The sequence below is a fragment of the Callionymus lyra genome, chromosome 18 (assembly GCF_982586985.1).
Source record: "Callionymus lyra chromosome 18, fCalLyr1.hap1.1, whole genome shotgun sequence".
NCBI classification, from domain to species: Eukaryota; Metazoa; Chordata; class Actinopteri; order Syngnathiformes; family Callionymidae; genus Callionymus; species Callionymus lyra.
In genome coordinates this window covers 1,931,054-1,958,665 of record NC_141835.1, presented here as the reverse complement: position 1 = coordinate 1,958,665, position 27,612 = coordinate 1,931,054, and the positions used below count along the sequence as shown (strand labels likewise).

At 42.4% G+C, this 27,612-nt stretch overlaps 2 protein-coding genes across 2 annotated transcripts in view; both read right to left on the bottom strand.

Annotated features, from left to right (window-relative positions):
• rcan3 (regulator of calcineurin 3) overlaps positions 1 to 16,110 on the bottom strand; it is a 43,486-nt gene extending 27,376 nt beyond the window's left edge. Inside the window, exons 1-2 of the mRNA XM_087780615.1 lie at positions 15,891 to 16,110; positions 11,052 to 11,292 (exon numbers count right to left, since the gene is read on the bottom strand). Coding sequence (XP_087636741.1) covers positions 11,052 to 11,261 — 210 coding nt within the window. The 5' untranslated portion in view covers positions 11,262 to 11,292; positions 15,891 to 16,110. The remainder of the gene's footprint in view (positions 1 to 11,051; positions 11,293 to 15,890) is intronic.
• Positions 16,111 to 18,738: 2,628 nt separating this feature from the next.
• nipal3 (NIPA like domain containing 3) lies at positions 18,739 to 26,417 on the bottom strand. The gene is made up of 11 exons (XM_087779798.1): positions 26,197 to 26,417; positions 25,748 to 25,816; positions 24,733 to 24,904; positions 24,616 to 24,675; positions 23,321 to 23,466; positions 22,938 to 23,034; positions 22,745 to 22,880; positions 22,598 to 22,686; positions 22,478 to 22,541; positions 21,053 to 21,147; positions 18,739 to 19,447 (listed from the first exon to the last, which is right to left on the bottom strand). Exons 1-11 carry the CDS (start codon positions 26,230 to 26,232, stop codon positions 19,296 to 19,298), a joined length of 1,116 nt encoding a protein of 371 aa, XP_087635924.1. The 5' UTR covers positions 26,233 to 26,417; the 3' UTR covers positions 18,739 to 19,295.
• Between the last annotated feature and the right edge of the window lie 1,195 nt (positions 26,418 to 27,612).

The following is a 27,612-nucleotide window of genomic DNA, read 5'->3' as shown; positions in this document are numbered from 1 at the left end:
TGAAGGTGTTGATGGTGATTATGGTGATGATGAAGGTGATGAAGATGATGATGATGAAGATTTAGGTGATGATGATGATGTTGATAAAGATAAGGGGGGGAAGATGAAGGTGATGATGAAGATAAGGGGGTGAAGATGATGATGAGGATGGTGATGAAGATGAAGGTGATGAAGATTTAGGTGATGATGATGATGTTGATAAAGATAAGGGGGGGAAGATGAAGGTGATGATGAAGATAAGGGGGTGAAGATGATGATGAGGATGGTGATGAAGATGAAGGTGATGATGGTGTTTATGGTGATGATGAAGGTGATGAAGATGATGGTGATGAAGATGAAGGTGATGATGGTGATTATGGTGATGATGAAGGTGATGAAGATGATGACGATGGTGATGAAGGTGATGATGAGGAAGATTGTATCGTGATACAGATCAACACACTCTTGACTACACACATTCATAGAGTAATGTTACACTTTTGTTACATTAAAAAGGGTGAAATGTTTTCAAGCGTTGAAAGATTAAAGATGATTATTCTTTATATTTCTGCACAAACACGTGAACACGTTCGACCTCCAGAGTAAAGCATCAAACCAGAGTCGGCACAGAAAGTGTCAATGAACCACAGAGAGGAGAAAGTGCGCATGAGTCTCCGTGACGACATGGATTTGTATTCTGAATCATACTCTGCAGAGCAGCAGCTGGGGGAGGAAACCAGGGCAGTGGATCATCTCAGTGTGTGTGTGTGTGTGTGCGTCCTCCTGCACCATCACAACACACATGTGCACACACACTGGTCCAACACACACACACACCAGACCCTCTCTGGTCAAACCACCTCTGGTGCCAGCAGCTGCGTAATCTAGGCCAGGCTATTTTTAAAGCTAACCGTGAGCCGCGAGCGGGGGAGCGAGCTATGATGGTGAGTCGGCGGATCTCAGGTGAGACGAGACCGACACAAGACGCCGTCAGGTGCAGACGCGAGGACGTGAGCGGGAGCAGGCGGCGGACATTAAGTGACCACGACAAACAACAACAAACAACAACACAGCTGCTGCAGATAATCATGGACTTCCATTCATGCTGCGTCTGGAAATCACGTCTTAATCACGAGAGATGGACGTCTTTCACCCAAAACACTCGCCTGATGAACACAAACACTTTCTTCTCGTCGCTCATGTGTTTCCTTCAATCACCGGCTTCATCAACACACTCCATGACTGGCAGAGAAAACAAATCTGAACACTGACCTTCATATTCAACTGTATTGTATTTTAAATCATAGTTATTTAATGGTTTATATTTCAATATACTGTGTTTAGAATTAAAATAACGTGACATCATATTAACAATTGACATGCGTTTGTTCATCTTTGTGTCACAATTCAACACTAGATGGCAGCAGACATGACGTCCTCGCAGCTAAAGGAAAAATGAAATCCTGCGACATCCCAGCGATGACTGAGGACGAGAGGATACAGTAGACTATGTTTGGACATATTTTGTCTTTCAGTTCCAAAAGAGAATAATCACAACATGTCACTAAAGTTCAGTGTCTTGTAAGATAGTTACAAAAAAGAATGTGTGTATTGTAAAATATATATTTTTACTAATATCGCATGTTTATTTATGGAAACTCGAAGGTGACGTGTGACCTGTTGACACCAGAGGTCAAGAGAACGTGTCGTAACAGCACAAGGACAAACGGGGCTCTAATCAAAGATGAAGGTTGAAATACAAGTGGGACGCGGCCCGAGAGTATTAATCAGACTCTTGAACACTTGAACACGAGGATACATCTCAGATAAATCCTCAAACCAAATGGTGTCTGAACATTCTAGCAGACACGGCTTTACAGAACACATCTGGTGCAGCCCGGCAGCTGGTTAACCCGGTTAGACGCCGCAAGCTGCCATATGGAAGAGGAGGAGGAGGAGGAGGAGGAGGAGGAGGAGGAGGAGGAGGAGGAGGAGGAGGAGGAGGGGGAAGAGGAGGAGGAGGAAGAAGAGGAGGAGGAAGAGGAGGGGGAAGAGGAGGAAGAAGAGGAGGAGGAAGAGCAAGAAGAGGAGGAAGAAGAGAAGGAGGAGGAGCAGGAGGAAGAAGAGGAGGAACAGGAGGAGGAGGAGGAAGAGAAAGAAGAGGAGGAAGGGGAGGAGGAGGAGGAACAGGAGGAAGAACAGGAGGAGGAGGAAGAGAAAGAAGAGGAGGAAGGGGAGGAGGAGGAGGAGGAACAACAGGAGGAGGAGGAAGAGGAGGAGGAGGAGGAAGGGGAGGAGGAAGAGAAAGAAGAGGAGGAAGGGGAGGAGGAGGAGGAGGAACAGGAGGAAGAGGAAGAGGAACAGGAGGAGGAGGAGGGAGAAGAGGAGAAAGAGGATGAGGAGGAAGAGGAGGAGGAAGAGGAGGAAGAAGGAGAGGAACAGGAAGAGAAGAGGAGAAAGAGGATGAGGAGGAAGAGGATGAGGAGGAAGAGGAGGAGGAACAGGAGGAGGAGGAGGGAGGAGAGGAGAAAGAGGATGAGGAGGAAGAGGAGGAGGAACAGGAGGAGGAAGAGGAGGAGGAACAGGAGGAGGAGGAGGGAGGAGAGGAGAAAGAGGATGAGGAGGAAGAGGAGGAGGAACAGGAGGAGGAAGAGGAGGAGGAACAGGAGGGCGACGCAGCAACAACACATGCTGATTATTTTTCTGATTGCTTTGCTGTGAGTTCGAGGCTTGGATGATGTTCAGAATAAACTGGAATAAACAACAACAGGATCTTAAGCTGAATAGATTCAAGATGAACATTTGGCATCAATTATTGGTTCATTAAGTTCATTACAATGATCTGAGGTGATAAGAGCTGAAGTTCATTAGTTTGAACCTAAGACACAGAAGAGGTTCAGAAGGTTCGGGTCAGAAGGTTGGGATCAGAAGATTAAATCATATTCAAATCTTAAAATAGCACCAAAGCTTTTTTTCCCCGAATGGGTTTCGATTCCTCTATTGAGAGAAACAATCTGTGTGCTTATGATGGCGGCGCTGGTTCAACAACTGTTTGTTTGCCTTCTATTCTTGAGTCGCCCACACATGGCTTTTTTTAGCCCAGAGACCCAGAATATAATCTGGATCTGAAATAGCATCAGAGAAGCATGACGAGATCAAACGCCGGCTTACATGACGCTCCACGTCTTACTCAGACTTTAGAACTGCTGCAGAAGTCGCTGATAAAAGCCTCGACTCAGCGCAGTGTTGCTGAGCAACGCCTTCATCAGCAACACAATGAGCCTGGAATCCTTCAGACAATGAACTTTGTTTTGAGGAGGAAGATGTTTTTAAACATGTTGTTTTCAACCTGTCGACTGACGTCAATGAAGGGATGAGTCGCATCACTACTTTTATTACTGTCCAGTACTTGACTCTGGTGTTGTGATAGTGTAGTAACCAGTATATATATGTAGTATTGTCCAGTACTTGACTCTAGTGTTGTGATAGTGTAGTAACAAGTATATATATGTAGTATTGTCCAGTACTTGACTCTGGTGTTGTGATAGTGTAGTAACCAGTATATATATGTAGTATTGTCCAGTACTTGACTCTAGTGTTGTGATAGTGTAGTAACCAGTATATATATGTAGTATTGTCCAGTACTTGACTCTGGTGTTGTGATAGTATAGTAACCAGTATATATATGTAGTATTGTCCAGTACTTGACTCTGGTGTTGTGATAGTGTAGTAACCAGTATATATATGTAGTATTGTCCAGTACTTGACTCTGGTGTTGTGATAGTATAGTAACCAGTATATATATGTAGTATTGTCCAGTACTTGACTCTGGTGTTGTGATAGTGTAGTAACCAGTATATATATGTAGTATTGTCCAGTACTTGACTCTGGTGTTGTGATAGTGTAGTAACCAGTATATATATGTAGTATTGTCCAGTACTTGACTCTGGTGTTGTGATAGTATAGTAACCAGTATATATATGTAGTATTGTCCAGTACTTGACTCTGGTGTTGTGATAGTGTAGTAACCAGTATATATATGTAGTATTGTCCAGTACTTGACTCTGGTGTTGTGATAGTATAGTAACCAGTATATATATGTAGTATTGTCCAGTACTTGACTCTGGTGTTGTGATAGTGTAGTAACCAGTATATATATGTGTAGTATTGTCCAGTACTTGACTCTGGTGTTGTGATAGTGTAGTAACCAGTAAATATATGTAGTATTGTCCAGTACTTGACTCTGGTGTTGTGATAGTGTAGTAACCAGTATATATATGTGTAGTATTGTCCAGTACTTGACTCTGGTGTTGTGATAGTGTAGTAACCAGTATATATATATGTGTAGTATTGTCCAGTACTTGACTCTGGTGTTGTGATAGTGTAGTAACCAGTATATATATGTAGTATTGTCCAGTACTTGACTCTGGTGTTGTGATAGTGTAGTAACCAGTATATATATGTGTAGTATTGTCCAGTACTTGACTCTGGTGTTGTGATAGTGTAGTAACCAGTATATATATGTAGTATTGTCCAGTACTTGACTCTGGTGTTGTGATAGTATAGTAACCAGTATATATATGTAGTATTGTCCAGTACTTGACTCTGGTGTTGTGATAGTATAGTAACCAGTATATATATGTAGTATTGTCCAGTACTTGACTCTGGTGTTGTGATAGTGTAGTAACCAGTATATATATGTAGTATTGTCCAGTACTTGACCCTGGTGTTGTGATAGTGTAGTAACCAGTATATATATGTAGTATTGTCCAGTACTTGACTCTGGTGTTGTGATAGTATAGTAACCAGTATATATATGTAGTATTGTCCAGTAATTTACTCTGGTGTTGTGATAGTGTAGTAACCAGTATATATATGTGTAGTATTGTCCAGTACTTGACTCTGGTGTTGTGATAGTGTAGTAACCAGTATATATATGTAGTATTGTCCAGTACTTGACTCTGGTGTTGTGATAGTGTAGTAACCAGTATATATATGTGTAGTATTGTCCAGTACTTGACTCTGGTGTTGTGATAGTGTAGTAACCAGTATATATATGTGTAGTATTGTCCAGTACTTGACTCTGGTGTTGTGATAGTGTAGTAACCAGTATATATATGTAGTATTGTCCAGTACTTGACTCTGGTGTTGTGATAGTGTAGTAACCAGTATATATATGTGTAGTATTGTCCATTACTTGACTCTGGTGTTGTGATAGTGTAGTAACCAGTATATATATGTAGTATTGTCCAGTACTTGACTCTGGTGTTGTGATAGTGTAGTAACCAGTATATATATGTAGTATTGTCCAGTACTTGACTCTGGTGTTGTGATAGTGTAGTAACCAGTATATATATGTAGTATTGTCCAGTACTTGACTCTGGTGTTGTGATAGTGTAGTAACCAGTATATATATGTGTAGTATTGTCCAGTACTTGACTCTGGTGTTGTGATAGTGTAGTAACCAGTATATATATGTGTAGTATTGTCCAGTACTTGACTCTGGTGTTGTGATAGTATAGTAACCAGTATATATATGTGTAGTATTGTCCAGTACTTGACTCTGGTGTTGTGATAGTGTAGTAACCAGTATATATATGTAGTATTGTCCAGTACTTGACTCTGGTGTTGTGATAGTATAGTAACCAGTATATATATGTAGTATTGTCCAGTACTTGACTCTGGTGTTGTGATAGTATAGTAACCAGTATATATATGTAGTATTGTCCAGTACTTGACTCTGGTGTTGTGATAGTATAGTAACCAGTATATATATGTAGTATTGTCCAGTACTTGACTCTGGTGTTGTGATAGTGTAGTAACCAGTATATATATGTGTAGTATTGTCCAGTACTTGACTCTGGTGTTGTGATAGTATAGTAACCAGTATATATATGTAGTATTGTCCAGTACTTGACTCTGGTGTTGTGATAGTATAGTAACCAGTATATATGTGTAGTATTGTCCAGTACTTGACTCTGGTGTTGTGATAGTGTAGTAACAAGTATATATATGTAGTATTGTCCAGTACTTGACTCTGGTGTTGTGATAGTGTAGTAACAAGTATACATGTGTAGTATTGTCCAGTACTTGACTCTGGTGTTGTGATAGTGTAGTAACAAGTATATATATGTAGTATTGTCCAGTACTTGACTCTGGTGTTGTGATAGTGTAGTAACAAGTATATATGTGTAGTATTGTCCAGTACTTGACTCTGGTGTTGTGATAGTGTAGTAACAAGTATATATGTGTAGTATTGTCCAGTACTTGACTCTGGTGTTGTGATAGTGTAGTAACAAGTATATATGTGTAGTATTGTCCAGTACTTGACTCTGGTGTTGTGATAGTGTAGTAACAAGTATATATGTGTAGTATTCTCCAGTACTTGACTCTGGTGTTGTGATAGTGTAGTAACAAGTATATATGTGTAGTATTGTCCAGTACTTGACTCTGGTGTTGTGATAGTGTAGTAACAAGTATATATATGTAGTATTGTCCAGTACTTGACTCTGGTGTTGTGATAGTGTAGTAACAAGTATATATGTGTAGTATTGTCCAGTACTTGACTCTGGTGTTGTGATAGTGTAGTAACAAGTATACATGTGTAGTATTGTCCAGTACTTGACTCTGGTGTTGTGATAGTGTAGTAACAAGTATATATATGTAGTATTGTCCAGTACTTGACTCTGGTGTTGTGATAGTGTAGTAACAAGTATACATGTGTAGTATTGTCCAGTACTTGACTCTGGTGTTGTGATAGTGTAGTAACAAGTATATATATGTAGTATTGTCCAGTACTTGTCTCTGGTGTTGTGATAGTGTAGTAACAAGTATACATGTGTAGTATTGTCCAGTACTTGACTCTGGTGTTGTGATAGTGTAGTAACAAGTATATATATGTAGTATTGTCCAGTACTTGACTCTGGTGTTGTGATAGTGTAGTAACAAGTATACATGTGTAGTATTGTCCAGTACTTGACTCTGGTGTTGTGATAGTGTAGTAACAAGTATACATGTGTAGTATTGTCCAGTACTTGACTCTGGTGTTGTGATAGTGTAGTAACAAGTATATATATGTAGTATTGTCCAGTACTTGACTCTGGTGTTGTGATAGTGTAGTAACAAGTATATATATGTAGTATTGTCCAGTACTTGACTCTGGTGTTGTGATAGTGTAGTAACAAGTATATATATGTAGTAGTGTCCAGTACTTGACTCTGGTGTTGTGATAGTGTAGTAACAAGTATATATATGTAGTATTGTCCAGTACTTGACTCTGTTGTTGTGATAGTGTAGTAACAAGTATACATGTGTAGTATTGTCCAGTACTTGACTCTGGTGTTGTGATAGTGTAGTAACAAGTACATATGTGTAGTATTGTCCAGTACTTGACTCTGTTGTTGTGATAGTGTAGTAACAAGTATACATGTGTAGTATTGTCCAGTACTTGACTCTGGTGTTGTGATAGTGTAGTAACAAGTATACATGTGTAGTATTGTCCAGTACTTGACTCTGGTGTTGTGATAGTGTAGTAACAAGTATACATGTGTAGTATTGTCCAGTACTTGACTCTGGTGTTGTGATAGTGTAGTAACAAGTATACATGTGTAGTATTGTCCAGTACTTGACTCTGGTGTTGTGATAGTGTAGTAACCAGTATATATATGTAGTATTGTCCAGTACTTGACTCTGGTGTTGTGATAGTGTAGTAACCAGTATATATATGTAGTATTGTCCAGTACTTGACTCTGGTGTTGTGATAGTGTAGTAACAAGTATATATGTGTAGTATTGTCCAGTACTTGACTCTGGTGTTGTGATAGTGTAGTAACACGTATATATGTGTAGTATTGTCCAGTACTTGACTCTGGTGTTGTGATAGTGTAGTAACACGTATATATGTGTAGTATTGTCCAGTACTTGACTCTGGTGTTGTGATAGTGTAGTAACAAGTATATATGTGTAGTATTGTCCAGTACTTGACTCTGGTGTTGTGATAGTGTAGTAACAAGTATATATGTGTAGTATTGTCCAGTACTTGACTCTGGTGTTGTAGTATTTACAGACCACATGACTCTTGAAGTTGTAACTACTTTCATTTGTTTTCAAACAAAAATATGTCCAAACATCAGCTTTAAAAGCTGCTGGATTCACTGTATCCTCTTTCTATTTTCAACACTTTAATTATCTATACAGTAACTATGGTAAAAAAAAACTAAAAGTGCTTTAAGGACCAGAACATAAACAACATGAACAATAAAAGTGATGTTACTCGAGGATACTGTGTGATCGTCTTCAGGTCCAGGAGTCATCATCTGACAGCGGCTGCTTCACTCGCAGCTGATTAGAGCGTAAATACTGGGACGCTGGGAACGACCTTCAATGGTTCCTCTGACCTTCTTCCTCCGACAGACTCGTTACTCTCTGTTACTCACAGCTTTACTGGAGGTTCACATGTTTCCTGCATGTTTGAGACGATGAACATGTCATGAGCATCTCTTCACTTCTTCATTGAAACACTGATGGTACTTCATGTACTTCAGTGTGTACAACACTGAAGTAATGATTCCATCAAAGAAGTTGAAACTTTAAAAAGAACATCCTGACAAAAACACTTGAATGATTGACAGAAGCTTCGGTCGACTTGAATGATTGACAGAAGCTTCGGTCGACTTGAATCATTGACTCGATAAAGTCAATTGATCAATGAATTGATCACTTATCAATCACAAATAAATGTTATTGTAATATGAATTATTGTATCAAAGAAGAAACACACAGAAAAAGGACAAATAACCGTAATATTGAAGAAAACCTTTAGATTCTTTTCAAAAACTTGAAGAAAGTAGAGTCTCATCCCTCGTTCCTTCTGTCAGTGAAAGTTTGAAATGTCAAGATTCTATTTATAGAGTTTTAATGGTTTGATATAGAGAAGGATGAAGAGACTGAGGCTGACATTTGTACTTCAGTTTGAATCTAATCAAATATAAACTACAGTTTTGGAGGGTTTGATGTATATTGTGTTTGTTGTGTATTGTGTTTGTTGTGTATTGTGCATGTTGTGCATTGTGTTTGTTGTGTATTGTGTTTGTTGTGTATTGTGTTTGTTGTGTATTGTGCGTGTTGTGCATTGTGTTTGTTGTGTATTGTGTTTGTTGTGTATTGTGCATGTTGTGCATTGTGTTTGTTGTGTATTGTGTTTGTTGTGTATTGTGTTTGTTGTGTATTGTGTTTGTTGTGTATTGTGCGTGTTGTGCATTGTGTTTGTGGTGTATTTTGCATTGTGTTTGTTGTGTATTGTGCATGTTGTGCATTGTGTTTGTTGTGTATGTTTTTGTTGTGTATTGTGCATTGTGTTTGTTGTGTATTGTGCATGTTGTGCATGGTGTTTGTTGTGTATGTTTTTGTTGTGTATTGTGCATTGTGCATTGTGTTTGTTGTGTATTGTGCATGTTGTGCATGGTGTTTGTTGTGTATGTTTTTGTTGTGTATTGTGCATGTTGTGCATTGTGTTTGTTGTGTATGTTTTTGTTGTGTATTGTGTTTGTTGTGTATTGTGCATGTTGTGCATGGTGTTTGTTGTGAATGTTTTTGTTGTGTATTGTGCATTGTGTTTGTTGTGTATGTTTTTGTTGTGTATTGTGCATGTTGTGCATTGTGTTTGTTGTGCATCTTTTTGTTGTGTATTGTGCATTGTGTTTGTTGTGCATTGTGTTTGATGTGTATTGTGTTTGTTGCGCATTGTGTTTGTTGTGCATTGTGTTTGTTGTGCATTGTGCATGTTGTGCATTGTGTTTGTTGTGTATGTTTTTGTTGTGTATTGTGCATTGTGTTTGTTGTGTATTGTGCATGTTGTGCATGGTGTTTGTTGTGTATGTTTTTGTTGTGTATTGTGCATGTTGTGCATGGTGTTTGTTGTGTATTGTGCATGTTGTGCATGGTGTTTGTTGTGTATGTTTTTGTTGTGTATTGTGCATGTTGTGCATTGTGTTTGTTGTGTATTGTGTTTGTTGTGTATTGTGCATGTTGTGCATGGTGTTTGTTGTGAATGTTTTTGTTGTGTATTGTGCATGTTGTGCATTGTGTTTGTTGTGTATGTTTTTGTTGTGTATTGTGCATGTTGTGCATTGTGTTTGTTTTGCATGTTTTTGTTGTGTATTGTGCATTGTGTTTGTTGTGTATTGTGCATGTTGTGCATGGTGTTTGTTGTGTATGTTTTTGTTGTGTATTGCGCATGTTGTGCATGGTGTTTGTTGTGTATTGTGCATGTTGTGCATGGTGTTTGTTGTGTATGTTTTTGTTGTGTATTGTGCATGTTGTGCATTGTGTTTGTTGTGTATGTTTTTGTTGTGTATTGTGTTTGTTGTGTATTGTGCATGTTGTGCATTGTGTTTGTTGTGTATGTTTTTGTTGTGTATTGTGCATTGTGTTTGTTGTGTATTGTGCATGTTGTGCATGGTGTTTGTTGTGTATGTTTTTGTTGTGTATTGTGCATTGTGTTTGTTGCACATTGTGTTTGTTGTGCATTGTGTTTGTTGTGCATTGTGTTTGTTGTGTATGTTTTTGTTGTGTATTGTGCATTGTGTTTGTTGTGTATTGTGCATGTTGTGCATTGTGTTTGTTGTGTATGTTTTTGTTGTGTATTGTGCATATTGTGCATTGCGTTTGTTGTGCATTGTGTTTGATGTGTATTGTGTTTGTTGCACATTGTGTTTGTTGTGCATTGTGTTTGTTGTGTATTGTGCATGTTGTGCATTGTGTTTGTTGTGTATGTTTTTGTTGTGTATTGTGCATTGTGTTTGTTGCACATTGTGTTTGTTGTGCATTGTGTTTGTTGTGTATTATGTATGCTGTGTATTGTGTTTGTTGTGTACGTGTTTGTTTGTTTGTCACATGACTCGACTCACAGTCACATGACTCACTCAGACTCATGAGTCATGACTCACTCAGACTCATGACTCTCAGTCACATGACTCACTCAGACTCATGACTCATGACTCACTCAGTCACATGACTCATGACTCACAGTCACATGACTCACTCAGACTCATGACTCTCAGTCACATGACTCACTCTGTGCATGACCTCCTCAAAAGCAGCTTCATGGACGCCGCAGGCGTACAGTGCCGTAGGAAGGTCACTGAGGTCCATCATCTCGTCTGCACCAGCGTCTGGATCGTTCTCTCCAAACACCATGTCCTCCTCGTCCTCCTCGTCCTCCTCCGGGTCGCTGCTGTACGCCTCCGAGCCGTTGCTCCACGCCTTGGAAGTCTCTCGCAGCATGTCAGTGAAGAGGTGGATGATGGGAAGGAGGCTGTGGATGAAGGAGGAAACATCTGAGTCCAGTTCTCAAACATCTGAGTCCAGTTCTCAAACATCTGAGTCCAGTTCTCAAACATCTGAGTCCAGTTCTCAAACATCTGAGTCCAGTTCTCAAACATCTGAGTCCAGTTCTCAAACATCTGAGTCCAGTTCTCAAACATCTGAGTCCAGTTCTCAAACATCTGAGTCCAGTTCTCAAACATCTGAGTCCAGTTCTCAAACAGCTGAGTCCAGTTCTCAAACATCTGAGTCCAGTTCTCAAACATCTGAGTCCAGTTCTCAAACATCTGAGTCCAGTTCTCAAACATCTGAGTCCAGTTCTCAAACATCTGAGTCCAGTTCTCAAACATCTGAGTCCAGTTCTCAAACATCTGAGTCCAGTTCTCAAACATCTGAGTCCAGTTCTCAAACATCCGAGTCCAGTTCTCAAACATCCGAGTCCAGTTCTCAAACATCTGAGTCCAGTTCTCAAACATCTGAGTCCAGTTCTCAAACATCTGAGTCCAGTTCTCAAACATCTGAGTCCAGTTCTCAAACATCTGAGTCCAGTTCTCAAACATCTGAGTCCAGTTCTCAAACATCCGAGTCCAGTTCTCAAACATCTGAGTCCAGTTCTCAAACATCTGAGTCCAGTTCTCAAACATCCGAGTCCAGTTCTCAAACATCCGAGTCCAGTTCTCAAACATCCGAGTCCAGTTCTCAAACATCTGAGTCCAGTTCTCAAACATCTGAGTCCAGTTCTCAAACATCTGAGTCCAGTTCTCAAACATCTGAGTCCAGTTCTCAAACATCTGAGTCCAGTTCTCAAACATCTGAGTCCAGTTCTCAAACATCTGAGTCCAGTTCTCAAACATCTGAGTCCAGTTCTCAAACATCTGAGTCCAGTTCTCAAACATCCGAGTCCAGTTCTCAAACATCTGAGTCCAGTTCTCAAACATCCGAGTCCAGTTCTCAAACAGCTGAGTCCAGTTCTCAAACATCTGAGTCCAGTTCTCAAACATCTGAGTCCAGTTCTCAAACATCTGAGTCCAGTTCTCAAACATCTGAGTCCAGTTCTCAAACATCTGAGTCCAGTTCTCAAACATCTGAGTCCAGTTCTCAAACATCCGAGTCCAGTTCTCAAACATCCGAGTCCAGTTCTCAAACATCCGAGTCCAGTTCTCAAACATCTGAGTCCAGTTCTCAAACATCTGAGTCCAGTTCTCAAACATCTGAGTCCAGTTCTCCAACATCTGAGTCCAGTTCTCAAACATCTGAGTCCAGTTCTCCAACATCTGAGTCCAGTTCTCAAACATCTGAGTCCAGTTCTCAAACATCTGAGTCCAGTTCTCAAACAGCTGAGTCCTCGTCTGGAGACACTTCAAACTACGTTAATACAACAATTAAAACACGTTTTTAATTCAAACTCATTTTCCTTCATGATCGTAATAAACTTCCAGGAAATGGAACCAGAAGAAGATCAGAAATGTTCTCAAACATCTCTGACGTCACCAACACGACTTTTATTGATGCTTTAAACTGTTTTTATCAGATGTTCTGAACATCAGAGTCTAAATTTAAAAACACGACGAAACGTCACACGTCCATCAGTCGTATATCGTGTTTGTTCACAGATCCTTCAGTGAAGCTTCATCGTTTCAACTTTAACTTGTTTGCAGTGAACGACCTTCAAGGGTTCGAGGACCAGAGAACGTTCACAGCAGATGTTTGAGCTTCTCACACTTCAACACACACATGTCAAGGACTGAAGCTTCTGCAGGAGAATTAATGAAGATTCTCTAAAGCAGCAGAAGAAAAGAAGAAGAAGAAGAAGAAGAAAAAGAAGAAGAAGAACCAGCCCCGAGGAGGTCGCAGAGGTCGAGGAGGACGAGGAGGTCGAGGAGAGCAGTGAGTGCGAGACCATGAAATCAAAACTAAAGCGTCATAATTTAGGGTCGATTGGACGCTTTTCCAGCGAGGACACACAGTTACACACAGTTACACACAGTTACACACAGTTACACACAGTTACACACCAGGAGGTTGACGTCGCCTTAAAGACACACACAAGAGGACACACAGTTACACACAGTTACACACCAGGAGATTGATGTCTCCTTAAAGACACACACAAGAGGACACACAGTTACACACAGTTACACACCAGGAGATTAATGTCTCCTTAAAGACACACACAAGAGGACACACAGTTACACACCAGGAGGTTGACGTCGCCTTAAAGACACACACAAGAGGACACACAGTTACACACAGTTACACACCAGGAGATTGATGTCTCCTTAAAGACACACACAAGAGGACACACAGTTACACACAGTTACACACCAGGAGATTAATGTCTCCTTAAAGACACACACAAGAGGACACACAGTTACACACCAGGAGGTTGACGTCGCCTTAAAGACACACACAAGAGGACACACAGTTACACACAGTTACACACCAGGAGATTGATGTCTCCTTAAAGACACACACAAGAGGACACACAGTTACACACAGTTACACACCAGGAGATTAATGTCTCCTTAAAGACACACACAAGAGGACACACAGTTACACACAGTTACACACCAGGAGATTAATGTCTCCTTAAAGACACACACAAGAGGACACACAGTTACACACCAGGAGGTTGACGTCGCCTTAAAGACACACACAAGAGGACACACAGTTACACACAGTTACACACCAGGAGATTGATGTCTCCTTAAAGACACACACAAGAGGACACACAGTTACACACAGTTACACACCAGGAGATTAATGTCTCCTTAAAGACACACACAAGAGGACACACAGTTACACACAGTTACACACCAGGAGGTTGACGTCGCCTTAAAGACACACACAAGAGGACACACAGTTACACACAGTTACACAACAGGAGATTGATGTCTCCTTAAAGACACACACAAGAGGACACACAGTTACACACCAGGAGATTGATGTCTCCTTAAAGACACACACAGATACACACAGTCACACACCAGGAGGTCGATGTCTCCTTAAAGACACACACAGATACACACAGTTACACACCAGGAGGTCGACGTCTCCTTAAAGACACACACACACACACACACAAGGACACACTCAAGTCCAATGATGTAGATTGAAAAGAGAAAATATAGATCACGTCTACACTTGTAACCAGTTGAAGGTGTTTTTATGTAACAAACACTAAACTATCAACTTGACTCACTAACATGATCAGAAACATTTGTTGTCGTCGTTATAAACACAACATTTGTGTGTATTTGTGTCCACAATAATAATATAAAGGCTTGTTTGTGACAATAAACCTAAATACAAAAAGTCTCACTCCGGACACTAGAGGGCGACAGAGAGACTGAGCTGATGAGCCTCACCTGTGTGATTGAACAGGTGAGAAGGTCCTGAACGAACCTGGAGCTTCAGGTGCGACTGGACCAGACAAGTCTTTATAAACAGGTGAGAAGGTCCTGAACGATCCTGGAGCTTCAGGTGCGACTGGACCAGACAAGTCTTTCTAAACAGGTGAGAAGGTCCTGATCGATCCTGGAGCTTCAGGTGCGACTGGACCAGACAAGTCTTTCTAAACAGGTGAGAAGGTCCTGAACGATCCTGGAGCTTCAGGTGCGACTGGACCAGACAAGTCTTTCTAAACAGGTGAGAAGGTCCTGAACGATCCTGGAGCTTCAGGTGCGACTGGACCAGACAAGTCTTTCTAAACAGGTGAGAAGGTCCTGATCGATCCTGGAGCTTCAGGTGCGACTGGACCAGACAAGTCTTTCTAAACAGGTGAGAAGGTCCTGATCGATCCTGGAGCTTCAGGTGCGACTGGACCAGATATTTCTAAACCATTGTTTGTGTTTAAACACGTGTTGCTTCTATAGACTTGATTGACAGATCAACTTGATCGTGATTGACGCAGGTGTAGAAGCTTCACCTGCTCGTCATCAAACATTTCCTCAATGACTGACGTCACAGCGCCCCCTAGAGTCTTAACGAAGATCCTACAAACACTGAATCATTTCCACCAATGACGTCATCGAGGTCCAGGTGAATATTTCAAGTGTTTACACAAGATTGTATTTTATATAATGTTTTAAAGTCTCGCGTCAGTAACTATTGAACGTATCGATCACATATCGGGGGACATGACGCACGAGCGTGGACAGAATCGATCGTTTATCAGCTGATCACATGATGACGTCAATGCTTGAGAACTTCGCGCTTCTGGCGCCATCTTGAGGCTCGTGCGCACAACCACCAGATCATTGTCGTCACGAGAACAAACAAACACGACTTTAAACACGAGCGTGTTTCTAAACACGTGTTTATTTGGTGTTTGTGTTTATAATCGTGACGTTTCTGACGCAAGAGTGTCGATGACGTCACAGACGTCCGTCCAGGAAAACATCTCAAGTGACTCGAAGTTCTGCTGGAGGTTTGTCGCTTTGACAGGAGCGTGTTTTCACGTGTTAACGCGTCATAACCGCGTCATAACCGCGTCATAAACACGTCATAAACACGTCATAACCACACACACGGTGCAGGTTTCTAAGCTGAAACAACCTTGAAACGGAGCCACACGTCACTCAAACTCACCTCAGCACCAGCGGAACCCGCAGGAGGTTCTAGTCATCGCAACACAAACACGCTCGGAGGCTTCCTGACCCGCTGGTACTGAACCAGACCCGCTCTTTTCACCAGAACCGAGCCTTGGACTCGATGTTCCGACGAGCACAGGATTGATTTAGCGGCGCTCGCAGGTGCAGCCTAGCGTGAGTCACCACAAGGACACGATCCGACCAATCGGTGGACGCGCTGTACTTGGACTGGCCAATCAGGAGGAGGCTCGGAGGCGGGACTCGCGAGTCAAGGTTGTTAGAGAAGCAGCCGGTGATGCTGGAGATAAACTGTTAATATTTGGTTTTATTATGACTTTTGATCACGTTTGTGGTTAAAGTTGGTCAATAAATCAGGTGCTGATCCATAGAATGTATTGATTTGTAAATATGTGATGTTTGGATCACCTGTTGATCTTCAGTTCAATGCTGGCCTTTATTTATTTATTTATTTATTACGGACATGAATTGAATAGATTATAACATGAATCAAAGGTATTAGTTAAGTGTATGAATAATGATATGAAATAACTAATGTCTTCTACGTGTATGATTGGATTATAGATCAATAACGAAGCATCACTGGTTCCAGTCAATGATACACAATAATAACGGATCAGACTTCATGACAGTCCAGGCCCGTGTTGACAGTAAAACTGGTTCTACTGGATCAGAACCAATGAAAAGAACCAGAACTGAGAGTCTCACCATCTTTATTAGTAACACTGTGAAGAGTGAAGTGTTTACATCGTGTTGAAATACACAACTGTGTTTAATAGTCTAATAGAAACATGGATGCCTAACATCGTGGCTGAAAGTAACACCTGGTATGTTCACCTGACGAATGTTCACCCGACGAATGTTCACCCGACGAATGTTCACCCTGACGAATGTTCACCCGACGAATGTTCACCCGACGAATGTTCACCCGACGAATGTTCACCCGACGAATGTTCACCCTGACGAATGTTCACCCGACGAATGTTCACCCTGACGAATGTTCACCTGACGAATGTTCACCCGACGAATGTTCACCCGACGAATGTTCACCCTGACGAATGTTCACCCGACGAATGTTCACCCTGACGAATGTTCGCCCGACGAATGTTCGCCCGACGAATGTTCGCCCGACGAATGTTCGCCCGACGAATGTTCGCCCGACGAATGTTCGCCCGACGAATGTTCGCCCGACGAATGTTCGCCCGACGAATGTTCGCCCGACGAATGATCGCCCGACGAATGTTCGCCCGACGAATGTTCACCCGACGAATGTTAACCCGACGAATGTTCACCCGACGAATGATCACCCGACGAATGTTCACCCGAAGGAATGTTCACCCTGACGAATGTTCACCCGACGAATGTTCACCCGAAGGAATGTTCACCCGACGAATGTTCACCCGACGAATGTTCACCCGACGAATGTTCACCCGAAGGAATGTTCACCCTGACGAATGTTCACCTGACGAATGTTCACCCTGACGAATGTTCACCCGAAGGAATGTTCACCCGAAGGAATGTTCACCCGACGAATGATCACCCGGACGAATGTTCACCTGACGAATGTTCACCCGAAGGAATGTTCACCCTGACGAATGTTCACCCGAAGGAATGTTCACCCGAAGGAATGTTCACCCGACGAATGATCACCCGACGAATGTTCACCCTGACGAATGTTCACCCTGACGAATGTTCACCTGACGAATGTTCACCCGAAGGAATGTTCACACGAAGGAATGTTCACCCGACGAATGTTCACCCGACGAATGATCACCCGACGAATGTTCACCCGACGAATGTTCACCCGACGAATGTTCACCCGACGAATGTTCACCCGACGAATGATCACCCGACGAATGATCACCCGACGAATGTTCACCCGACGAATGTTCACCCGACGAATGTTCACCCGAAGGAATGTTCACCCGACGAATGTTCACCCGACGAATGATCACCCGAAGGAATGTTCACCCGACGAATGTTCACCCGACGAATGTTCACCCGACGAATGTTCACCCGACGAATGTTCACCCGGACGAATGTTCACCCGACGAATGTTCACCCGGACGAATGTTCACCCCACGAATGTTCACCCGACGAATGTTCACCCGACGAATGATCACCCGACGAATGATCACCCGACGAATGTTCACCCGACGAACGTTCACCCCGACGAACGTTCACCCCGACGAACGTTCACCCCGACGAACGTTCACCCCGACGAACGTTCACCCCGACGAACGTTCACCCCGACGAATGTTCACCCCGACGAATGATCACCCGACGAATGATCACCCGACGAATGTTCACCCGACGAACGATCACCCCGACGAACGTTCACCCCGACGAACGTTCACCCGACGAACGTTCACCCGAAGGAATGTTCACCCGACGAATGATCACCCGAAGGAATGTTCACCCTGACGAATGTTCACCCTGACGAATGTTCACCCTGACGAATGTTCACCCTGACGAATGTTCACCCGACGAATGTTCACCCTGACGAATGTTCACCCGACGAATGTTCACCCCGACAAATGTTCACCCGACGAATGTTCACCCGAAGGAATGTTCACCCGACGAATGATCACCCGACGAATGTTCACCCGAAGGAATGTTCACCCTGACGAATGTTCACCCGAAGGAATGTTCACCCTGACGAATGTTCACCCGACGAATGTTCACCCGACGAATGTTCACCCGAAGGAATGTTCACCCGACGAATGTTCACCCGACGAATGTTCACCCGACGAATGTTCACCCGAAGGAATGTTCACCCGACGAATGATCACCCGACGAATGTTCACCCGAAGGAATGTTCACCCTGACGAATGTTCACCCGAAGGAATGTTCACCCGACGAATGTTCACCCTGACGAATGTTCACCCTGACGAATGTTCACCCGACGAATGTTCACCCGACGAATGTTCACCCTGACGAATGTTCACCTGACTTTCTATCAAGCGCTCGAACCATCACAACCGATGGCGATTTGTTGAAGTTACACAAACGTTGTGGTTTAAATGGAATAAATGAGAATCATCGCTGGTTTGAGCCACTAATGAGGTTATTATTCATAAATAGAATAAATAATTTGGTCCCTGGAGAAGAAAGAAGTCCATAGAACTGTCGCGAACACTGGACATATTTACACGTGACGGCGGCGTCGGCAGGACTTTTGCAATCATGGCAAACGTGACCTTGAGAGCGAAGCAAAGGCACGATCGTATCTAAACACAGTGATTTGTCACGACGGCGCCTGAAGCTCCTGGACCTTCAGGTCGGTCGTGGAAGACGAGAGTTAGAAAAAAATACTTAAAGTGCACATTTTCCCCTTTTTTTGACGACGTCCGAACGTCGAACCCGCGTCCGGACTCCGGACCTCCTAGTCCACCTTGGGGTCCGGACCACCGTTGCAGGTCTGCGGCTCCTTCTGGACCCGCGAGCCGCCGTCGTTGTTGACCAGAGCGCCGTAGGAGAAGGAGCCGCTGTAGTCGGCCTGAGACGTCTCGTCCTTGTTGTGGATGGTCGGGAGTCCTGGAGGTCACATGACCAGGAAGTCAATCAGTGGCGTCACAATATTGTTGTTGTTGTTGTTGTTTTTCAACTAGATTTTCAAAATTTCAAATGAAAATGGTTTAAAAAGTCTTTTTATCATAATTGCTGACACTATGAGCAACATTTTTATACTGAATTTAAAAGGCTATGATTAAAAAAAATCACATTCTTTAAGAAGAATATTAAATGTGTAATAAATAACTGACTACAGATCTTTCCACATGAAAATAATGGATTTCAATGATTAAAACATTTTAAATAAAAAATGTAAACGTCAACATTTGAAATGTCATCGATCAATATATTGATGTTTGATCTTAAAATATTCATCAGTGCAGGAATTAAATATTGATGACACATCATTATTGACATCAGTTCGATCAATAAACACTTAAACGTTCATTTATTATTTAGATTTCAGTTTCTTCGTTGTTGCTGCTGAACAACAACAACAACAACAACAACAACGATCATCCTGTGCTTCCGTGGGTTTTCTCCAGGGAACTCTGGTTTCCTCCCACAGTACAGGTTAAATCTAAACTGACTATAGGTCAAAGATAGGCTGGCAAAGGGTGTCCCCTGCCTCTCGCCCTGGGTAGCTGGGATACACACCGGGTTTAACCCTCGACAAGGGAATGGAATGATAATGTTCAGACGTGGAGACGTGTGTGTGTGTGATCTACTGATATCTACTGTGTGTGATCTACTGATATCTACTGTGTGTGATCTACTGATATCTACTGTGTGTGATCTACTGATATCTACTGTGTGTGATCTACTGATATCTACTGTGTGTGATCTACTGATATCTACTGTGTGTGATCTACTGATATCTTCTGTGTGTGATCTACTGATATCTACTGTGTGTGATCTACTGATATCTACTGTGTGTGATCTACTGATATCTACTGTGTGTGATCTACTGATATCTACTGTGTGTGATCTACTGATATCTTCTGTGTGTGATCTACTGATATCTACTGTGTGTGATCTACTGATATCTTCTGTGTGTGATCTACTGATATCTACTGTGTGTGATCTACTGATATCTACTGTGTGTGATCTACTGATATCTTCTGTGTGTGATCTACTGATATCTACTGTGTGTGATCTACTGATATCTACTGTGTGTGATCTACTGATATCTACTGCGTGTGATCTACTGATATCTACTGCGTGTGATCTACTGATATCTACTGCGTGTGATCTACTGATATCTTCTGTGTGTGATCTACTGATATCTACTGTGTGTGATCTACTGATATCTACTGTGTGTGATCTACTGATATCTACTGTGTGTGATCTACTGATATCTTCTGTGTGTGATCTACTGATATCTACTGTGTGTGATCTACTGATATCTACTGTGTGTGATCTACTGATATCTACTGTGTGTGATCTACTGATATCTACTGTGTGTGATCTACTGATATCTACTGTGTGTGATCTACTGATATCTCCTGTGTGTGATCTACTGTGTGTGATCTACTGACATCTTCTGTGTGTGATCTACTGATATCTACTGTGTGTGACGAGAGCTTCTTCATCTCAAAGGTTTGCTGACGTACAGACGTTAAAACTCACCGTTGGTCATGTTGACCGTCACGTACGGCTCGAACGCTTTGGCTCGTCTTCGGTTCTTGGTGATGAGGAAGACGCCGAGGAAGCAAACGGCAGTTCTGTGAGCAAACGCACAACATTTGACGCTTAAACACACACTTTGATTTATGACAGAAGAGACCAGACCTTCTTGATCGTGGGTCGCGTGATCGTGGGTCGCGTGATCGTGGGTCGCGTGATCGTGGGTCGCGTGATCGTGGGTCGCGTGATCGTGGGTCGCGTGATCGTGGGTCGCGTGATCGTGGGTCGCGTGATCGTGGGTCGCGTGATCGTGGGTCGCGTGATCGTGGGTCGCGTGATCGTGGGTCGCGTGATCGTGGGTCGCGTGATCGTGGGTCGCGTGATCGTGGGTCGCGTGATCGTGGGTCGCGTGATCGTGGGTCGCGTGATCGTGGGTCGCGTGATCGTGGGTCGCGTGATCGTGGGTCGCGTGATCGTGGGTCGCGTGATCGTGGGTCGCGTGATCGTGGGTCGCGTGATCGTGGGTCGCGTGATCGTGGGTCGCGTGATCGTGGGTCGCGTGATCGTGGGTCGCGTGATCGTGGGTCGCGTGATCGTGGGTCGCGTGATCGTGGGTCGCGTGATCGTGGGTCGCGTGATCGTGGGTCGCGTGATCGTGGGTCGCGTGATCGTGGGTCGCGTGATCGTGGGTCGCGTGATCGTGGGTCGCGTGATCGTGGGTCGCGTGATCGTGGGTCGCGTGATCGTGGGTCGCGTGATCGTGGGTCGCGTGATCGTGGGTCGCGTGATCGTGGGTCGCGTGATCGTGGGTCGCGTGATCGTGGGTCGCGTGATCGTGGGTCGCGTGATCGTGGGTCGCGTGATCGTGGGTCGCGTGATCGTGGGTCGCGTGATCGTGGGTCGCGTGATCGTGGGTCGCGTGATCGTGGGTCGCGTGATCGTGGGTCGCGTGATCGTGGGTCGCGTGATCGTGGGTCGCGTGATCGTGGGTCGCGTGATCGTGGGTCGCGTGATCGTGGGTCGCGTGATCGTGGGTCGCGTGATCGTGGGTCGCGTGATCGTGGGTCGCGTGATCGTGGGTCGCGTGATCGTGGGTCGCGTGATCGTGGGTCGCGTGATCGTGGGTCGCGTGATCGTGGGTCGCGTGATCGTGGGTCGCGTGATCGTGGGTCGCGTGATCGTGGGTCGCGTGATCGTGGGTCGCGTGATCGTGGGTCGCGTGATCGTGGGTCGCGTGATCGTGGGTCGCGTGATCGTGGGTCGCGTGATCGTACGTCGCGTGATCGTACGTCGCGTGATCGTACGTCGCGTGATCGTCATAGATTAACTCAGTGCTTTAAAAAACCTTCAATAAAAAGGTTCTTCACAAATATTTCTCTAAAACAACGAAAGGTTCGACACGAGACGATGACATTCACAAACACTGACCCTAAGAGGAACATGCAGACGTGCAGGACGTCCTCGTGCTTGAACTCCTGGTAGAAAACAGCTCCTGCAGAGAAGAAACGTTTCAAGTCGAGTCTGGTGACGTCGAGGTGAAGAACTCACCGGCGACCACAGCCAGGCTGGTGGAGAAGATGTAGTTGAAGGAGGCGATGACGGACGACTCGTGCAGCTTGCAGGCCTGAGACAGGAAGCTAGGGCCGACAACAGGAAGTCAGTCTCCACACCACGATCCCGCGGGCGCCGGCTCACCTGGCCTGGAAGACCACGGACGCCACCATGCACACGAACAACACGCTGAAGATGGGGTAGTTGAGCTGCATCCTGCCCTCCACCGTCAGAGCCAACATGCTGGAGACCGCCTTCACCGAGATCACCGTCACCGAACCTGCAGGAAGGCCATCGTTGACGGACGCGAACCTCGGCTCCCATTCAAAAGACTCACCCAACAGCGCCACCAGCAGGAGGACCACGACCACGTGCTCGATGCGACGCCTCTTGTAGAAATACAGGAGCAGACAGAACGCCACGATCTCCAGCAGCTGAAGACGAAATCATCAAGTAAATATCTTTCCTGCTTCGACACGTTTAACATGGAATATTTCAACGTAAATACCATCAGACGAGAAATACTCACTCTAGCGATACACTCGTGTCGTGATACAGTTTGATATATTCTCTAACATTCAAAACTATATTGAGCTCAGGATACGATGCAAGATCCAAGATGATATATTTGCATTATTTTCACAACAATTGTATCTTGGATTTCTGAGTGACCAGGTTTCAAACCTGACATTTTCCCAGGTGGTCACGTGACCGACTCACCAGGTACAGCAGGACGGGCCAGCCCACCAGGTGAGTCACCACGTTCTCCGCCACCAGCTTCTCATGAGCGTTTGGTCCGAAGGCTACGAAGAGATACGTTCCTGCGATGGTGAGGATGGAGCCGAGGCACGAGAATCCATATCGCTCTACGAGAGACCAGATGTTAACGTCTGTTTCTGTTTCTATACGTTTATACATTTATTATTAAAAGAAATGTCTATTTTGGTTATTTATATACGTTTATTATACATTTATTATTAAAAGAAATGTCTATTTTGGTTATTTATCTATGTTTATTATACATTTATTATTAAAAGAAATGTCTATTTTGGTTATTTATATACGTTTATTATACATTTATTATTAAAAGAAATGTCTATTTTGGTTATTTATCTATGTTTATTATACATTTATTATTAAAAGAAATGTCTATTTCTGTTATTTATATACGTTTATTATACATTTATTATTAAAAGAAATGTCTATTTTTGTTATTTTTATATATGTGTATTATACATTTATTATTAAAAAAATGTCTATTTCTGTTATTTATATACGTTTATTATACATTTATTATTAAAAAAATGTCTATTTCTGTTATTTATATACGTTTATTATACATTTATTATTAAAAGAAATGTCTTTTTGTTTATATATGTTTATTATACATTTATTATTAAAAGAAATGTATTTTTGTTTATATATGTTTATTATACATTTATTATTAAAAAAAATGTCTATTTTTGTTATTTATATACGTTTATTATACATTTATTATTAAAAAAAATGTCTATTTCTGTTATTTATATACGTTTATTATACATTTATTATTAAAAAAATGTCTATTTCTGTAATTTATATACGTTTATTATAAATTTATTATTAAAAGAAATGTCTATTTTTGTTATTTATATATGTTTATTATACATTTATTATTAAAAAAATGTCTTTGTTATTTATATATGTTTATTATACATTTATTATTAAAAGAAATGTCTATTTTTGTTATTTATATACGTTTATTATACATTTATTATTAAAAAAATGTCTTTCTGTTATTTATATACGTTTATTATACATTTATTATTAACAGAAATGTCTTTCTGTTACTTCTATACATTTATTATTAACAAAAATGTCCATTTCTGTTATTTATATACGTTAAATTTAAATGTCTCAGTACAGGTTGGAATCCTGTAGGATTCCAGATCCTATTAGTAGAGATTAACAGAAATGTCTCTGAAGCAAATAAAATCCTGAAGAAATAGATCTTAATTGTAATAAACCCAACTCACGAACGAACTCCTTAGGTTTGGTCTTCTCGCGCAGGAAGATGAGACCCAGGATGGAACTGGCTGTGAAGACACGAGACGTGAACATCTGAAGAACATCTGGACGTAAGCGTGACTCACTGAGCGCAGAGATGGCGTTGAGAGGAGCCACGAGGGCGAGCGGCGCGAAGGCGTACGAGACGAAGTTGGCGATTTCACCGAGGAACGTGAAAACAAAACCAAACCACCAGGTCTTGGTTCGATAAAAGGCTCGAGGGTCCTTGGAACCCACTGACGCCACATGGCTCTGTTTCTGGAGAACAAAAGTAAGATCATGATTCAAACATGTTGAGATGTATTATCATCTCATCAGGTCGTCGTAACTAAAACCATCAAAACACAGTTCGTTCCAACACGCCGTCACTTCCTGTCACCGGGTCTTAATACTTCGCTTGGTGGAGAAAGATGGTCAATCAAGAGTGTTTCACGGGTCGTTCACTGCTTCAAGTCAAACTAAATACAAGCTTTACGATCGATCGGTCGCACTTTCTCCCGGCGACTTCACAGATCAATAGTCCCGGAGAAAAGGTCTCGATCTGTAGAAACATCGCTGTATTTAAGGCAAATTTCCCGTTTGGGAGGTCGTTTCTTTCCGGCCAAATGGTTCTTTCAAGTTCCCTGTGTCCCGATCCCCCCTAGAGAGACATCCTAGTTTGTTTTCTTGTAATCTAATCATTCAAATGTTCTCGGGCGGGGGTTATCTTCTCTTCCGTCTCTTAACCCCCCTTTCCTGGGTGTGTCTTGATCTTTGATCTACGATTTAAGGTGTGATTTGCAGATAAACAGATGTTTTAAATAACTGGTGTCGTATCTAATCCTGATCCGAGCTTGTCTTGAACAGGGTGAATCAGTCTGAGAGGATGTTGATGTGAATGTGTCGTCAAACGTTTAAGCTCTTAGATGAAGCGAGTCATTTATACTTTATATTTTCATTATCTTTTAGCATTAATTTAAGTATGACGTATACGTATATAATGAGTTTAATCTAACATAACAGACACAAGTTAAGATTTCATGTGCACAAAAGTGACGTCAACAATCTGGGGTCAAACGTCATCAGTTTCAAGGTCGAGCTTCTCTTCACCTGAAAACTCACCTGAATACTCAAGGAGATGCTGACGATGACGTTTCCAAAGATGGCCAGCAGAGTCCCGATCAAGTTGTCCTGGAGAGAACATGACATTGAGATCATGGAGGTGATGGGAGAAGAAGAGAAGGTTCGAGGAGACGAGAAGGTTCAAAAGAAGAGAAGGTTCAAAAGAAGAGAAGGTTCGAGGAGAAGAGAAGGTTCGAGGAGACGAGAAGGTTCGAGGCGACGAGAAGGTTCAAAAGAAGAGAAGGTTCGAGGAGAAGAGAAGGTTCGAGGAGACGAGAAGGTTCGAGGCGACGAGAAGGTTCAAAAGAAGAGAAGGTTCGAGGAGAAGAGAAGGTTCAAAAGAAGAGAAGGTTCGAGGAGAAGAGAAGGTTCAAAAGAAGAGAAGGTTCGAGGAGACGAGAAGGTTCGAGGCGACGAGAAGGTTCAAAAGAAGAGAAGGTTCTTCTCACCGTGTAGGAGCTTCCGTCTCCTCTGAGCAGGTCCATCACCTTCTGGACACAAAGCTCGTGTTTTTCTAAACCTTACACACGAACGAACCGAGCCTCAACTCTCTCTACATCACAACCAAACCTCCTGAAGCTTCAAATGCGGCGAGATTTGATACATTTAATCCCAACTTTCCTTTGTTGATCCAAACGCTACAAGACGAACATCTCACTTCCGGGTTGGCTCCACCTGTCCAGTGACGCGTCACAGCGTCAACATCCGTCACGTGACCCACTTTAACGTTCACTAAATAATAATAACTTTTAACCTTAAGATTGTTCTATGAACTATTGATATTCAACTAATCCGGTAGAATATAATTATTTTTTTTATCGTTTTATCAGCGATTGAGTTCACGGTGGTCAACACTAGATGGCGCCAAAGAGCCAATAGAGTCCCACGTACTTCTTTCACGTTTTAATTGTTAATTACTTTAATCTAATGAAAACATTTACATTTACTTAATTTGTATCTTTTTTTTTATTTCTACCTGCGTAACTGAAACGAGTATCATCCAAACAGTTTTAAACTACTGACACTAGAGGGCGCCACTGTGACACAAACTGTTAAAGTGCAACGTTTGTTTGATTTAAGAAGTTTGTTTGATTCAAGACTTTTTATTTTACAGTTATTTTCCATGTATTTTTCCATGTATTTATCAAAATATCTGGATTTAAAAGTTTCTCCCCTCAAAGAAATGAATGAAGACTCAAATTATAATAATTACTATCATGACATTGACAACAATAGTATATTTAATCTGTTGGGAACATTAACAAGTGAGTCATGTTAAGTTCAAATTAAGAACACACACAAATCAAGAACACACACCCGTCCTGTGACGCACACACACCGAGGTGAAGAACCGTGAGTCACTGATGCTGTCGTGAGTCACTGATCTGATGCAAATAACTGTTTATTATCTGATATTGATCAGGAATATTAAAGAATCATTGAAATCATTTGATGAAGCAACAATTTTACAATTGTTTTTATATCATAGGTTTATATTTTCGTCGTTAAAACGATCGTAAATGTTGAAATGATTTGTCAATAAAACTTTTAGTTCAAGATAGTTTGACCTGAAGAGTCACGACACACACGTATGATAGAAAACACACACAAATGAAGAGGATTGAACCAGGAAGTAGAAGCGCCGCACGTGAGCTTAAAGTCAAGGATGAGATGTTGGCGACGGCAGCGTAAACTTGACGGATACTTTAGAAAGTTGCTCTGAAATCTGGACGAACGAGAGGTTACGAGAGTCCATGATGACGTAATAATGGCTTCACCCCTCCTCCAGCTGTCATCACGCTTTGTTTATACAACGAGTCCCTTGGAGGTGGAGACCCTCGATGACGCGCGGTGACAAACCTCCA

Bases quoted from the DNA above. Each gene is read 5' to 3' on its own strand.
- nipal3 (XM_087779798.1), bottom strand. From the start codon at position 26,232: ATGGACCTGCTCAGAGGAGACGGAAGCTCCTACACG. The intron at 25,817-26,196 runs GTGAGAAGAACC...TGTTCTCTCCAG, and splicing joins GAGACGGAAGCTCCTACACG to GACAACTTGATCGGGACTCT. The intron at 23,467-24,615 runs GTGAGTTGGGTT...GGTCTCTCGTAG, and splicing joins CAAACCTAAGGAGTTCGTTC to AGCGATATGGATTCTCGTGC.